Here is a 16,953-nt window from a genome sequence, read left to right as displayed (position 1 = left end):
ATGATATAAAATGTATTTATTATTTAAGTCATGATCCAAAAAGTTTAAAAGCCATTGCCTTTGACCACTAATTTGTATTTTTTTTAAATTGTAAGTGCTCAATACCTGCTAATTTCCATATTGTTTCTCTAGCTCTGTTGAAGTGGATAATGGTCTATAAAAATAACTAAAGGCCCCAACTTAATGAATTCCAGGATGTAGTTAGAAGAGAGATACATGTATAAGCATAATTTGTAATATTGTGAAGGAATTATTAGTAACATATGAGCAAACTATTGTGAACACATGGGCTGGAACAATGACCTGTCCCTAGAGAAATTGGAGAAAGTTACGTGAAGGATAGGATATTTTTGAGTAATCTTAAAGGGTGAGAAGTTTTATCAGTTGCTTCAGAGAAGAAGTGTTTTCTAGAGGGAAAGTGTGGGGAATACACCAATACCCAGCTCTAAAATTACTCCCTCCATGAAGCCTTGCATCTAATTTCATTTGCCCTACCTCCGGTTCCTCAATCAACAACCGATCCATCCTTATATCTTTTTTTCCTTTTTTTAATCATCATCCTTGTATCTTTGATTCTCGCAAGTTTTACTTTTCCCATGGCATTTTGTCCCTGCTAGAAACTCTTGTTCAATACTTGTTAGTTGAAGAGATGAGCAAACGAATTCAAATTACATATGTATAAAACTTGTTATTTCAAAAGTGTTTATTGCAAAAACATTATTATAGCATATCAGTTAGAGAACCAATTAAGGTGCCATATATACTAGAGTCCTCAAAACACAGGGTCTCAAAATTAGTTACTTCTTTTCATTATCAGGTAAGTGAGCTCTACCTCTTGAGGTTATCCAGGTACTCTGGCTAGTAGGACAGCTTTGTTATCTGTAACATGTGGCTTCTATTGCTCCAGTGGTTGCCATCTTCAGTCAACAGGAAGAAAATGGGAATAGGGAGGATTTAAGGCAAGCCAGTTAATGTTTAAGGCTAAGATGTAGAAATTTCATATCACTTCTAGCCATAATCTGTTGGCCAAAACCTGTTCACATAGCCACACCTAGCTGAAAGAGATGCTGGGAAATCTAATCTTTAGCTGGGTGGGCATGTGCCATTTAAAACTGGAGTGCCAGTTATGTAATACCAAAGGGCAAGCACAGTGGATACTGGGTGAGTGGGGAGGGGCAAGTAGACAATATTCATATGGCACAACATAAAGGGATATTAAAAATAAATCACTCCTGGGCTTCCCTGGTGGCTCAGTGGTTGAGAATCTGCTGCCAATGCAGGGGACACGGGTTCGAGCCCTGGTCTGGGAAGATCCCACATGCCGCGGAGCAACTAGGCCCGTGAGCCACAACTACTGAGCCTGCGCATCTGGAGCCTGTGCCCCGCAACAAGAGAGGCCGCGATAGTGAGAGGCCCACGCACCGCAATGAAGAGTGGCCCCCGCTTGCCACAACTAGAGAAAGCCCTCGCACAGAAACGAAGACCCAACACAGCCAAAAATAAATAAATAAATTTTTTAAAAAAGAACCTCTGCTTTTTAAAAATTAATTAATTAATTAATTTATATTTATATTTATTTATCGAACCCGTGTCCCCTGCATTAGCAGGCAGATTCTCAACCACTGCGCCACCAGGGAAGCCCCCGAACCTCTGCTTTAAAAAAAAAAAAAAAAAAAAAAAATCACTCCTATCATCCTAAGAAATTAGTGGCTTTCATTTTTCTGAATTTTCTTTCAATTCTTCATAATATTACTTTCTGTTTTCTTCACTTAGCCTTCTCTGAACCTCAGTTTGTTTATTTGTTTATTATATGAAAATGAAAGGATTAGACGAGAACCCAGTGTTTGGCACATAGCACCGGTTAGTAATCACCATGTCTTCCTTTTTTTATTAGTTTGTTTTGAAAATGTTAGTATTTCTACAGGTCTTTTTGGTTTTTTTAAATTTTATTTATTTATTTATTTATTTATTTATGGCTGTGTTGGGTCTTCGTTTCTGTGCGAGGGCTTTCTCTAGTTGCGGCAAGCGGGGGCCACTCTTCATCGCAGTGTGCGGGCCTCTCACTATCGCGGCCTCTCTTGTTGCAGAGCACAGGCTCCAGACGCGCAGGCTCAGTAGTTGTGGCACAAGGGCCCAGTTGCTCCGGGGCATGTAGGATCTTCCCAGACCAGGGCTCGAACCCGTGTCCCCTGCATTGGCAGGCAGATTCTCAACCACTGCGCCACCAGGGAAGCCTCTACAGGTTTTATTCATAGACATTTTATATATTTATACTTATAATTATGACAGTCCAAAGAACACCTAACACAAATTTTGAAGTAATGATTCTGATCTTGAACTCAGGGAAAAAAAATCAATTTTTAAAAATTCTAATAGCTATTAATATTGAGCTCCTAGTATATGTCAGATAATATGCTTTACATTTTTTAAAATCTTCACAGTAATCCGTAAGTATGTTTATTATTTCCAAGTGGTAGAAACCTGAGGCTTATCTAATGGGTGTAAATATATACATATAATGAGACAAAAGGGCTAGGAGGCGAGGAGAAAATAAGTCAGTTGAATTTCAGAACACCATTGAGTTAAGTTAGTCCCGAATTTCCCCACAAATGTCTGTCAAAAAATTCTTTCAGAAACTCCCTCAAAGAAGTCCTTTTGAATGGCATTGACAATTAAGCAGTAGTTAAGGAGGAAGGGAGCAAGGCATAAAGTGAGAATTTAGTGCAGTATGCTTGTTCTTTAGAACAATAAATACATTTCTTTGATTGCAAATACAGTTCTATTTATTGTAACTTAATAAATTATTACTGTAATTGTCAGGCACACAAGCCTCTGTTACAATATCTGTGTAAAATCAGTTTACCTTTTTTTTTTTTTTTTTAATTTTTATTTTATTTTTTATTTTTTTCAGTTTACCTTTTATCAGTGTATCCTATAACTTCTCTTCCCCTCCTCCTCCCCAGAGTCTAATTCATCTAAATTCTACCAGTTTAAAAAAAGGAAAGAAAAATTATGGAAATGTGATATATTAGAAAGAAAATCTTTACATATTAGGAAGGAAAGAAGTAAACAAATGGATACGTTTTTAAAATGAAATCGTCGATTTAAGCCTTTGATACAGGTAGTCTAATTTACATATGATGTTTAAATACACAGTGTTTTTTTCTTTTTCGTTAGTGCTACTGTTTTGAGATGTTCTTTTCATTCCGCCTCAGTACTTCTACACCCACTTCAGTGTTACTTTCTTTTGACTTTTCAATCTATTCCAAGATTTATCAGGGCCAGTTTCTTCTGTAAGTGATCTGGTGGTAAGGAAAGCAGCTGTCCACTGCTACCACTTTCTTAGAAGGTCATTATTTTATTCATTCTTTCTTTATGTTCCATTGCTGGCTAGTTTCCAATTCCTGTGATAAAACATGTTTTTCTTTGTAACATAGAAGAATCTTTGTTTATTCACTTGAGAATACATCATTTTCAAGTACTCAGTATAGGTAGTAGTGTTTTCTTTAGTTCAAAGGACTGATAAGAGTGGAAAGTTGAGTATAGAGAAAGGAGGTCTTGCAATTCTGTTATAGGCTGGGCTGAGCTAACATAGACTGTCACTCTGAAGCACTTCCTACCCACAAACACATGAAAATGCTAAATAATATAGAGCAAAGGAAAAAAAAGTAGATGTGCAGCTGAACTTTAGAGAAAACTTTGATGTGCCAGGAACAGAACGGAACTCAAAGTCAGAGCAGTAAGCTCTGAGCAAACAGGGCAACGCAGGATATTTGGAAGGATACAGGCCCTCTGTACAGGGTGCTGGGATTGGGACTGGAACTTAGTATTTGACTACAGAATTAAGTCTCCTTAAAGCTGGGACCTTAGAAGGGTTGTCTTCTCTGAAAACAGTTCATAAAGTCTCTCTATATGTGCCTTCAAGGACATTTTTTGGTGGTGAGGATAAAATGGAATTCGTTTTACCAAAATATTTTGAAAGCTGTAAAGAGATATTAAAAATTTTGTCTTAATTGGAGTATAAATGAGAAAAGGAGCCATAAGGGCCAAACAGATAACATAAATGAATGAAGCTGTCCAGGTGTAAGACGTTTGTTTAGGGGAGGCGACTGGTGAGTTGGAGGTCATATCCTTCATCAAAAGGAACCAGTGCTACTTAGATATAGACAATTGTGACCATGTGGGAAGTGGACCTGGTGTTTTCAGATCGTCTGATTCTTCAAAATAAAAAAAAGGAAGAAAAAATTTCTTCTTAAAATTATTTTCTCCAAAACAGTTTTAAGTTAGATGACTTGGAGGAAGAAAAAACCCAAAAGAGAAAAGTAGAGGCAGAGAAACCAGGAGTAAGAACAAGAAAATTTCTGTGGAAGACTTAGGCTTATGGTGTTTTTGAAAAAAAGTAATGAGGAGGTAGTATTAGCCATTTATTAATTCACAAATATATTTTCAGAATATGTCAGGTAGAGTGCTAGAAAGTAGGGATACAGTTGTTAAGTAAAACACCCCTGTGCTCATACTAGTTTATGTTAAGCATACACTAAGTGCCAGATACCATGCTAGATGTCTAATGTAGTCTAGGGGAAGAGGTCTAAAACTAGGGAAGAAGGTGGGATGAAGATTAACAAGTTTTCCAGGTAGGGAGAATTGCTTTATACCAAGGCTATGAGGTGAGAAAGCATGGCAAATTCAAGGGCAAAAGGAGGTTAGTGAGACTCAGGTGCAGAATAGAGATATTTAAGATAAATTGGAGAGGTAGGCAGAGATCAGATTTTAGTCATTTTTATCCCAAGAACAAAAGTGAGTCATTAAAACTCCTCAAGGCGCTAGCTTCACCAGAGGCTATGAAATGGGACCAAGGCATATGTAATTGAAAACTTGGAGAGGGATGGTCATCTTCATGTTTGTTAGAGTTTGAAAAGCATTTCTCAGAGCTAATCCATAGATAACATTTTAGTTATGTGGAACTCATGAGGAAGTAAACCATTGACGATAGCTGCACTAAAGCTCCTAAAAACTTAACTTGAATAAAACAATTTAAAAATGGATTTAATGTCTTAGAACAGAATATTAATTTTTCATGGTCACTCAGGTTATTAAGAACATTCATTTACCATAACCTTGGGAATATTGGAAAAGAATATTGGCTTTTATACTAAAAGAACCTGTGCAGATGTGAATTTTGAGCACTTTTACTACTGTTAGACAGCTGGAAATTTTGAAGGTAAATCAGAAGGGCCAGACAAGGGAGCATCTCCTAGCTGAGTCAGCCCGGTTGAGTAGCCTTCTGGGAAGTACAACCCAACATTTCTGCTTATGTTTCATTTGTCAGAACTTTTAGCTAATAGCCATACTTAGCTGCAAGGAGTTGTTGCTGTACACTTTTTTATACTGTGTAGACCATAACATTGGGATTTCTGTTACTAAGGAAAAGAAGACATGCTGAGTTGGGTGACTAGCAGTTTCTGAGGCAGCTGTTGTATACAGCTGGTCTTTAATTTCCCTTCCTTAGTGTTTTTATCTTTCCATATCTCTTAAGGAAAAGCTTTATGCAGTTCTTATATTTTTACCTATTCAGCTTGGCCATTTTATTGACTGAATATTAGATACTTTTATTTTTCATGCCACTGAATGTTTACTTACTTGCCTGTTTCATATGCATTTGACTTCTGCAGCTTTAAAATTTCCTCATCTTTGTACCTTTTACTACTTGAATATGAGATACCACAATATTGAATATTAGTGACAAAATCTTGTGGTATTGGAAAAAATTATTTTTGTTTATTAACATTTTAATTTTGAATTAATTTCAAATTACAGAAAATTGTAAGAATTTCAAATTACAGAAAAGTTGCAAGAATAGTTCCTGTAATATGCTTCTGCCTGGATGCACTGATTTTTAGCTTTTTGCCACATTTCCCTTTTATTCTTTCTTTTTATACATATATGTTTATATACATGATATTTATGTAATATGTATTTATTTTTCCTGAATAATTTGAGAGTAGGTTGAAAAAATCATATCCATTTATGCTTTTAAAACTTCAGTATATATATTTTTAAGAACCAAGGAATTCCCTTATATAAGCCCTGTATAGTTATTATATTCACGAAAATTTACGTTAATATAATACTTTAATCTTTATTCTGTATTCCAGTTTGGTCAATCATCCCAGTCATCTTTCAGTACAGGGTTCAGTCTAAAATTGGATTTGGCTGTCATGTCTCTTTAATCTCCTTTAATCTGAAACAGTTCCTCTTTCTTTGTCTTTCATGACATTAGCATTTTGAAGGCTATAGGCTAGTTATTTTATAGAATATATCTCTCAATTTAGGTTTGTCTTATGTCTACTTATGATTTGATGCAATTTATGCATCCCCTTCACTCTGCATCCCCTGGCTGGAGGACTGTGTGAGTGATGATATGTCTTTCACAAAGGTATCAAATCTGGAGGCTCATGTCTGTCTGTCCCTATTGGTGATACTAGTTTTGATCACCTGGACAGTGTGATATCTGGTTTTTCCACTGTAGTTTCTAATTTATCCATTAATACAGCTAATAAGCAATTTGTGAGAAGATACTTTGAGACTGTGCAAATACCTTACTCATCAAACTCTCCCCCTAGATTTAGCATCTTTTGATGATTTTTGCCTGAACCAGTGTTTTCTATGATGATTGCAAAATGGTAATTTTCTAACACTGTCACCCTGTCCACATTTACCAGTTGGCATTCAGAATTCTTTCAGCCTGTCATCTGCCATCTGTCTGTCTGTCTTTCTACCTACCTACCTATCATCAGCATGGACTTGAGGATTCCTGTTTTATTTACTAGGTAATAATCCTTTACTGTCTGTTTTGATGCTCAAATCAGATTGAGCTGATGGAAGCCCCTTCAAGTTGGCTCCCTATCCTGTTTTTTCTTCTTTTCTCTTTAGTATTTTGCTTTTTGGCACAACAAGCTTCTTTAGGTTCATCTGGTGCCTTCCCTGTCCCAGCCTTAGAATCTGCCATTTCTCAAAGGACTTCTAGTTTACTTAAGTGTGGATTTGTATTTAGGAATCAAGACCTGGGTGCTAGGTGATTGTAAATTTAAAACTTCAAAGGGGATATATTTACATTGGTTGATAAATAGCAAATAAGAAGATACACTGCCATAAATACAAAAAAGATATATGCAGAGGGTCATCTTTTTGTGTCATTGTTTGTGGTATCAAAAGACTGGTTCATCTTTGAGGGCCAGGTTGAAACTATGGTGTATCTACAAAATGGAGTATATGCAGTTGCATAAAGGAAAGGGGACTATATCCCTACACTGCTATGGAATGACCTCCAGGATACAATGTGTGTATAATGTGACATTTATATAAGATTGTAAATATGTTAATAATCATTTGTGAAAGGGGAATATAAATATACTCTTATTCATAATTAGCTTATATTGAAAAAGGGAAAATAAGTGAAAAACTTAAAAAAATAATTTCTGAAGGGGGAGAGAGGTCATGGTGTAGAGGAGACAAGGATGGAAGCTGGATTTTGATGATAACTTTGGTAGCTCTCAAGTTGGATCCAAGTAAATAATAAAGCAACATTAAATCAAAGTGAATAAAAAGCAGTTCCTAAAAATGAAAAAAAAAAAGCAAATGACCCTAATTAAACAAAATTAGTGACCATACAGAAGTTTGGTGATCAAAACTAATATCACTAATAAAATATCACTATTTTAGTTGGCTTCAAAGCAATAATTTGATAGTAGGGGTGAGTATTCCTGAAGGCCAAGAAGAATTGTGAAGAAATCTTAACTTTTAGTTCAGACGTCTTAACTAAAAGTTAAGACATCTTAACTTTTAGTTAACATTGTTAATCAATGTTATTGCTATTTTGAAACTGTTATGTCTATTCTAAGATAAAGCAAATAAATAATTTTATTAGTGTCATTTGGAACCAAGAAACTCAACCCAAGTGATGGTATAAATATAAAATCAGAGAAGTAAAAAACCTACAAATTTGACTTGGAAATACAGTGTAAATCCTTAATGCATTGTCTCTAAAAATACACGTATCCTAGCTCATCTTATTAAAAAAAAAATCTTAGAAACAATGACCAATCCAGTAGTAATAGGCTCACCCAGTACTCAGATTGCAATTTAATTTCCAGCTTAAACAGAAGCAGGGCTTTTTTTTATATATATAAATTTATTTATTTATTTTTGGCTGTGTTGGGTCTTCGTTTCTGTGTGAGGGCTTTCTCTAGTTGCGGCGAGCGGGGGACACTCTTCATCGCGGTGCGTGGGCCTCTCACTATCGCGGCCTCTCTTGTTGCGGAGCACAGGCTCCAGACGCGCAGGCTCAGTAGCTGTGGCTTACGGGCCCAGTTGCTCCTCGGCATGCGGGATCTTCCCAGACCAGGGCTCGAACCCGTGTACCCTGCATTGGCAGGCAGATTCTCAACCACTGAGCCACCAGGGAAGCCCAGAAGCAGGGCTTTTTGATGAAATGCCTGAGTTACAGTCTGAGGCAAGAAATATACAAGATGAGTGTGGTTCATCTCATCAGACCAGAAAGTGAGGAAGCTATCAAAGACGACTTGAGGTCTTGTGAAAAGGATTCAGGAAGTAGTAAAGGGTTTCCTGTTCGCTAAAGAGGGGACAATTTGGGCATAAACAATGATAATGGATTGTTAAAACTCATCAAATAACTTCAAATCCATGAGTTCATAATGAGACTTAGAAAATTACTGGTCTACTTACTTTGAAAGGATGCTAGCAATTTAACTCATTTTGAAAGCTGGAAAAGAAGGAAAAGAAATGAAAGTGCATTTCCTGTATGAACTGTACCTCAAAGTTAACAAATATGGTGAGGGGAATTTTCTCCTTATAGAAGAAGTATTCCACCTACTAGTGAATAAATGATATAATGGGTAAATAAAGAATGATATAATATCACCATTGTACTGCCTCTAAATAAATAGTGGATGAAGTCCCTGTAGGGGTATGAGGAACTGTATAATGGAAGGATAAGGCTGAAAATAACCTGAACACACAGATCAAACAACCTCATACAAAAAGAGACAACCAAACATTGTTTTTTCTAATAGAAGTCCACAACAACTCTTAAAATATATTCTTGCCAAGAAGAACTGAATTTAAATCTGAGCCTCTAGATCTAACAGTTTACAAGAAATACAAGGGACAGAAAAATCTGTCAAATAATACCACAGAGATGCAGTCAGTAAAATCTGGAAAGCAGGAAATGTCTGCAGGAAAAACTGCCTAATTTATTCCACAAAATAAATTGCAAGGGGAAAAAAAAGAGGGAGAGGGAACTGTCAGGTTAATGAAAGAGACTTAAGAAATATGTGATTCAGTTGCAGTGTATGAACTGTGTTTGGATTTCCAGTCTATGAAGAAACAAAATCAACTAAAGAGATAAACTAAACTGGATATTTAATAATATTTAATAATAATATCATATTTAACATTAAGGAATAAGTGATTTTGTTTTAAAAATGATACTCATTTTGTGGATGTTTAAAAATAGTAGGGGTTTTTTTGTTGTTTGTTTTTACATATGAGTACTAAAGTATTTATGGATGAAATTTTAACATGTTTGAGATTGTGTGTTTATGGGAAGCTGGATTATTTGAAACAAGATTGGTATGAGTTGTTAATTGCGAAGCTGGTTGTTAGATAAATGGTAATTCATTATATTCCTCTCTTGTTTATATTTGAAATTGAGCATAGAAACAAGCTTGAAAAGAAACTTTAATTTGAATTGCTATTTTATGTTTAAATGTTGTATTTCTACTTAATTTACCCTAAGAAAACTGTAATTTTATCAAAGTACCCATAAACATGGTGGTGGGGTTTTTTTTTGGTAAATTGAGGAAGATGAGGAAAAGAATTCAGTGTTTTTAATAATCTACCACCTTACTACTGTTGGGCTAGTGAGATTTAATATAAGTAATAAGGATAACTCTTAAGTGGTATACAGATACTTATGTTGTATTAAAAAATCAGTGCTATTGATTACTACCTAAGTAAATAAAATGTTAATTGGAGCTTAGAAATATTTTTTATAGTCAAACTCGATTTGTGAATTTTATATGAGACGTTGTATCCGTATGTATCTTTGATTTGTTTGCTTATGTATACATCTATCCACCCACCAAACATATATTGAGCCCTTCATTTAGTGCTCAGCATACAAAGAACAAGTAAAAATTCCAGCACTCCAGGAACATATGGTAGAATACCAAAGGTAGGATACCAAAAAACAAAAGAAAACAGAAAACTACAGTGATTATTACATGATATGTGTATGGGCAAGATAGTAATAGGTACAGGATGCTGTGGGAGTGCTGAGGTAAGTATTCCTGATTTAATGTTCAGGTGATTTAATGTTGGAGTCAAGAGAGATTTGTTGGAGAAGTACCCATGAAGTGAGGCGCAAGTAGAAATTATATAGTGGGAAAAAAAAGGCAAGTAATTATGCAAAAGCAGGAACTGGGAAGAGAAACTCGCTCTCAGAGAATTACAAGTAGTTTGCCATCACTGAAGCTAAGGGTTTAAGTGGGAAAGTGGCTGGAGATAGGTTGGCAGAGACAAATTCCTGCACCTCATAGGTGTTTGACCTTTGTTACAGAAACACTGAAAACTTATCAAGTTAGGCCATGTTTAATTTTTATTCTAGAAAGAGCATATGCAGCAGTGGGCTGAAATAGAATTACTTCATTAGGGAGAGGCTTTTCACCTATTTTCGCTCAGAATTTTATGTCTGAATATAGATTTTTTCCCCCCTCTGAACCTATATATATTTTCTCTCAGTTGTTAGGATTTCCTTTTTTTTTTAAGGGTTATTATAATCTTTTATTTATTTATTTATTTATTTTATATTTATTTTTGGCTGTGTTGGGTCTTCGTTTCTGTGCGAGGGCTTTCTCTAGTTGCGGCAAGCGGGGGCCACTCTTTATCGTGGTGCGCGGGCCTCTTCACAGGCTCCAGACGCGCAGGCTCAGTAGTTGCGGCTCACGGGCCTAGTTGCTCCGGGGCATGTGGGATCTTCCCAGACCAGGGCTCGAACCCGTGTCCCCTGCACTAGCAGGCAGATTCTCAACCACTGCGCCACCCGGGAAGCCCAGGATTTCCTTTTTAAATAAATTATGTAAAGCATTTACATGGTTCAGAACCTGACAACTCATTTCTATCCTTGTTCCCTCTACTTTCTTCCCTCCCCTCCCTTTGTAGGTAACCATTTTTAATTTAATTGTTGTTTTATGCTGCCATTATTGCTTTTTTCAGAAGCATAAGCAACTATGTGTAAACATTTCCCCCTTCATATACAAAGGAAGCATACTATAAACACTTTTGCATATTGCTCTTTTTACCTAACTATATCCTATAGTTCATTCTATGGCAGTATGTAAAACATTCCTTACTAATTCTTTGTCTATTCTTAATCCTGCTATAAACAACTAAATAAAATAAATACTTTATACTTTTAATACCTAAGGTGAAGACATTCTAATAATAAACCTATGCCTTTAGAGTAGTCTAGGCTCAGGCTGTTAGCTTTTATCTCCAGCCAACTTTTGCCTAGAGAGTATGAAAGGAAGATTCATACCTTCACTTAAGAATTTTGATTTATTAACAAGGAATTTTGACTAGCTACTTTATGACTAATCAAGATATAATTAACAGTATAGGCTCATGATAGTTCCCAAATTCAATCATCCGTCCATTTACTTTTCAGGTATTTACTGAGCGCCCACCTGTGTAAGGTATGCTGGGAAAAATAAACAGTACCCTCAAGAAGCTTGTAAGCAATTAAAATGATACCCATCTGCTTAATTCTTCTTTCCTAAGGGATTAGTTCATCTTCACTTTCTTCTAAATGCTCCGTGATTACTGTACCTGACTTGTTTGTGTCTTCAGTGCTCCCCATACTCCTAGTTCAGTTATCTGAAATATGCCCAGAGTGGTATTTATTGGTTGACATGACTGTCTCTCCGTAACAGGTTAGAAGTTCTTTTAATGGTCAGGACTTTGTCTCATCTCAGTCTTCCCAGTGCCTAACGAATGAAAATTCTCATAAGGTTTATTGAATAAATGAAAAACGTCTCTTGCCTAGTGGGTTAAAGGAAAAATAAAATTGTGTGTCAGGAAAAATATCTTCTGTGATATTCTTGTTGAAGTTTCAAGGGACCCAAGTAAAATACAGTATGGTAAATTTTGTTTTTGTTTTTTAATTAAAAGACACTATGCTGTTCTTGAACCAGGTGTCTAGAGGGTAGAAATTGTGGCAGAAATGTAGAAAAACATATATTCCACTAGATTCCCAGATTTTAAAAATAGGCATATGTTTGTTCACACCTTAAGCATTTTAATTTATATCTTTTGGAATCAAAAGTCTCCTTGAAAACTTTTATGTCTGCATTTCCATGTAGAAACTTCTTGCTCTCGAAAAGGAGAAATTACTTTTAGAAAGGGATTACTTTTTGATATTGCAGGATTTTCTTAGAGTAATACCTCCATCTGGTGGTATTTCTGAAAATTACAGCAAGAGAACATGAAGCTTGAGTTTTGCTGTGTGTTGGTGTATATTATATTACCTGTTGTTTCTCATGAAGCCAGATGAAATTACATCAAAAGCTGAGTCTACCATGTTATTTCAAAAATTTAATGCCCTGGTTTTCAACAATTCAAATGTAAACACCAAGTGAACAAATGGCCTTTTGGGTAATAGTAATTTATACAATCATTTATTTAGTACAGACCATCTCTAGACTACTTCGGACTGAAAATAAGTTCTGGAGAATGAGATAGTTTCTCATTGAACTATTAATTGCTTTCACATGTGTGTGTATAGAGGCTAGGAAAGATTGTGAGAATTTGCTATTTCAGATTTATTACTAAGGAACCATAAAAGACTCAATAATTTTCTCAGAGAAGCAATTACTGATCTTATTTTTTAGTAAATTGTATTTTATCATAGTTTAGTGGTAATTAATTTACATTCCCCTGAGATGATAGAACATAAAATGTAAACTTGAAAACAAGTTGAAACTATAAATTAATTTGTTTTCTACCTTTTGCTATGAGAATGTTTAACACATTTAACCTTTTCTTCACAGAATTCATTCTTTATGTTTACTACATCAAATAGCCTTTTAAAGATAGGGACTGCCGCTTAAACTTTTCGTTTTCCCAACTTTCTAGCCCAGGATTCTGTACTTGGTAGGTTTTGTTCATTATCTTGCAGGAAGATTGTGATCTGATTGCTTGTGTTTTATCCCAAACTGTACTAAATCTATCCAGTATGTCAGTTATTACCAGAGATTAACATTAATTCCTTTTTCTATTTGTTTGGTTATAGACAGTTGACATATGAACTGAACAAGGTTTAATGATTTGGGGCTTTTTGCTGAGTTAAGAAAAACTAAATTTTTTAATGAATTTTGTTTGAAATCTGTTTATTTTCAAATTGTAGCCAGTCGGATGATGATTCTGGGTCAGCGTCAGGCTCTGGATCTGGTTCAAGTTCTGGAAGCAGTAGTGATGGAAGCAGTAGCCAGTCAGGTAGCAGTGACTCTGACTCTGGATCCGAATCGGGCAGTCAGTCAGAGTCTGAGTCAGACAATTCCCGAGAAAATAAAGTTCAAGCAAAACCACCGAAAGTTGATGGAGCTGAGGTAATAAATAAACTATCCAATGAAAGGTAGATTTCTTGTATTACTTTGGGAAAATGTATAGCTTTGGTTTAGAGCATTCTTAATCTAGCTTTTAGAAAATGTTAATTTCAAATATTAAAATACACTTTAAGTGATTCCTGAACTTGTGGTTCAGTATCTGTGGACTGATTGGCTTGGAAGAGAAGCAGTCTGTAACTATATGAACACATACAAAACTTTGTAACTATACAAAACTGTACAAAACTTTGTAACACATACAAAAATGAACACATACAAAACTTTCTCTTTTTGAGGCAGAAATTGTTGCATAAACATTCATTGTCTCATGGATAAAAATTTAAGGCTTTGTGAGATCTTTTTGTTAATCTTACAGTGTGATCTCTACTTTCAAGATCTTCAGAGGAGATACTTTATTGCTAATAGTAGACTTTAATAGAACTCTGCTTCCTTGAAGATACATGGTAGAATCGGCTAAGAGCCATTCGGTTTAAAAAAGGCTATTACAAGATTTACTAAAACTTGTCTATACCTCAGAATAGTATACAGTAGTGTTACTTAGAGTATCAGTCATGATAAGATGCTTGGACCAGAATATACATACAGCTTCCTTCATTCAGGAAGTCTTGCTATCAAAAACAAACAAAAACAGAAAGTCAGTTGAACTAAAACTGTGCTTAGTTGATTTGCATTCTGACTCAAGCTCTTCATCTTCACCTCACACCAATTAAAACAATAGCAGCCACACTTTGAGTAGCACTGGTGTCATATATTATCACATCGTTTTTGAAAATAATAGTCTTAATACCAAAGAACATATTGATTGATTGTGAAACTCAAAACACCATAAATTATTTATATACAGCTAAAGCTCAGCATTTTATTTTAATTATATTGCAGTAATATTGTATTACATATAATGTGAGTAAGAAAAATAGTCTTAATTTATTATTTGGAGGCAGTGAAAATGTTGGTACTACTTTTCAATAAATTAATCTTTTTCCAGTTTTCTCAAAACTTTGTTCTTCACTTGTTTATATTTCTATTATAGTTTTGGAAATCTAGCCCTAGTATTCTGGCTGTTCAGAGATCTGCAATGCTCAAGAAGCAGCAGCAGCAGCAACATCAAGCTTCATCTAATAGTGGATCAGAAGAGGTGAGTTTTCATTGTGAAAACTCTTATCTGAAAAGTAGACATGATATGTAATCATTTAGGTAGCTATTTATGAAATTACTAGAAACAGTAAGGGTTTTAAAAGGATAGGAAAATAACTACGTTTAAATATGTGTATCAATAGCCTTGAAATGTAGACATATTTTTATCCATATTTCCTCTTGTTTCTAAAACGAACAACAGAAATTTGTATGCATTTGCTCATAACAGCAAAACTAGAATAAACTAAATATGAATACTAGGAAAATACACATACACAAACACACACAGGTATGCACTCACATATATGAATGAAGAAATACTATACTGTTAAATCATATTTGTACAGAACATTAATAACAGAATTCTCAACATGTTTTTAAAAGAATAGGCTGCAACTGTAAACAGTGTAGTTCCTGTGCGCACATGAGCACACATGCAGGTATGTTTGCACAAAGACATTCAGGAAGAACTGTAGGTTTCCCCAACTATCCGAAAGTAGAGTGTTCCTTTCCTAAGCCAAATGGTGTAAAGCAAAGAAGCTATTTCCTTAGGACACATCTTGGTAACTGTTGTGCAGAATAAACGGAGATAAAGCACAGATGCTCACAGACACAGTTCAGAATTAGGGAGCTAGTGCTGAGATGCGGAGTGTAGTTCCCAGGGAAGGAGCTTGGAGGTGCTGTTCTTGCTGCTCCGCATGCTTGCCGCCTCTATAACAGCTCTCTGCAAAACAAATGCTGAACGCTGTTTTTGCTTTTTGCCGGTTTTTGTAAAAGTAAAAATTCTCTTTGGATTTTTTTCAGTTAGTGAAAACAGGTACCAATGAAGGTTTTTTGTAAAAGTGAAGTGGTAGAAATTGAACTTTCAAAGAGTGGGGGATGTTTGTATCAAAAACTGCCTGATGAGGAAGAAAAATATTAAATGAAAATTTGACATCCCAACAATTAGGATTCCTTTCTGAGGCCATACTAGGCAACAGTAATAGTCTCCAGAGACAGTAGATTATAAGATTTTATACAAAATGCTGGCATTGGTGATGTTTACCTAATTTCACTGGCTGTTATATATTTGCAATAAAAATGTTATTAATTACTTTATGTGCTAATTAATGGTATAAACATAACATGGAAAAAAAGAGCCTTTATTATTAAAGTGAATGTTAATAAAAAGTAATAAAAGTAGTAAAGTAATAAAAAGTTAATAAAAGTAATAAAAATATATTATGGTTAAATTCTAATCATTAATAACATTAACTTTATATATTTTTCTCTACAGGATTCTTCTAGCAGTGAAGATTCCGATGACTCATCGAGTGAGGTCAAAAGGAAAAAGCATAAAGAGTATGCCGTTTTGTTCAACTGATTACTTTTATATCAAGAAAATCCTAATGATTTTGTATTTCTTCCTTTATGAACAATTGTTGCCAAAAGTGAACTTCTTGGTTCATGGCATTTTATTAGGTTAATTTAAACCATTAGTTTTTAACTTTTATCTTTCCGTGACAACCTGAGTTTTTTGTGCCATTTGTTTATCTCCTATAACCCCTCTCCCCTATATATTTTTAAACTTCAAAGATCTTCTTAGTCACAATATCAGAAAATCTTGATAACTTGAGAAACCTATATAGGAGTGTAGGGACCAACAGATGATAGATTTTAAGTGATTCTGATGTTAATAGCTATCCTTACTATTTATCTGCACATGAAATTTACTTCTTCTGTAGAACTCATTTAGAAACTCACTGTAATTTCCTAAAGATCTTGACCCAGGAAGTGTTAAGAGTACCTCAGATCTCAGTTCCGATATTTTAGATGGTCTGAGTTTTTTTTCTCTCATTTCTCATTGTTCCATTGTCTTGTCTCTTATTTTTCTCTTTGTCTTGGGTATTCTGCACTTTCACTTTGGTGCATCCAGCTTTGGATTTGTTATTTATTTATCCCACTTTATGCACTTTATTTTATGTATCTTTAATGTGAAGATTCATGAGTTTTACTAGTTTCTGAAAATTCAGTCATTGTATCTCTAGGCATTTTCTCTTTCCCATTCTGTAAATCTTCTCTGTTACTACAGTTAATAGATATATATTGTATCTGTCTTACTGGATCATATCTACTG

The 16,953-nt window shown here is 34.9% G+C and overlaps 1 protein-coding gene across 2 annotated transcripts in view; it reads left to right on the top strand.

Moving 5' to 3' along the window:
* CHD1 (chromodomain helicase DNA binding protein 1) overlaps positions 1 to 16,953 on the top strand; it is a 76,964-nt gene that overhangs the window by 13,859 nt on the left and 46,152 nt on the right. For both annotated transcript variants that reach the window (XM_028162668.2, XM_057541305.1), the window contains exons 3-5: positions 13,484 to 13,685; positions 14,734 to 14,838; positions 16,114 to 16,178. In XM_028162668.2, the coding sequence (XP_028018469.2) occupies positions 13,484 to 13,685; positions 14,734 to 14,838; positions 16,114 to 16,178 (372 nt within the window). The remainder of the gene's footprint in view (positions 1 to 13,483; positions 13,686 to 14,733; positions 14,839 to 16,113; positions 16,179 to 16,953) is intronic.

The sequence above is a fragment of the Balaenoptera acutorostrata genome, chromosome 2 (genome assembly GCF_949987535.1).
Source record: "Balaenoptera acutorostrata chromosome 2, mBalAcu1.1, whole genome shotgun sequence".
NCBI lineage: Eukaryota > Metazoa > Chordata > Mammalia > Artiodactyla > Balaenopteridae > Balaenoptera > Balaenoptera acutorostrata.
The sequence above is the reverse complement of the archived record's forward strand: the minus strand, read 5'-3'. Positions and strand labels throughout refer to the sequence as shown.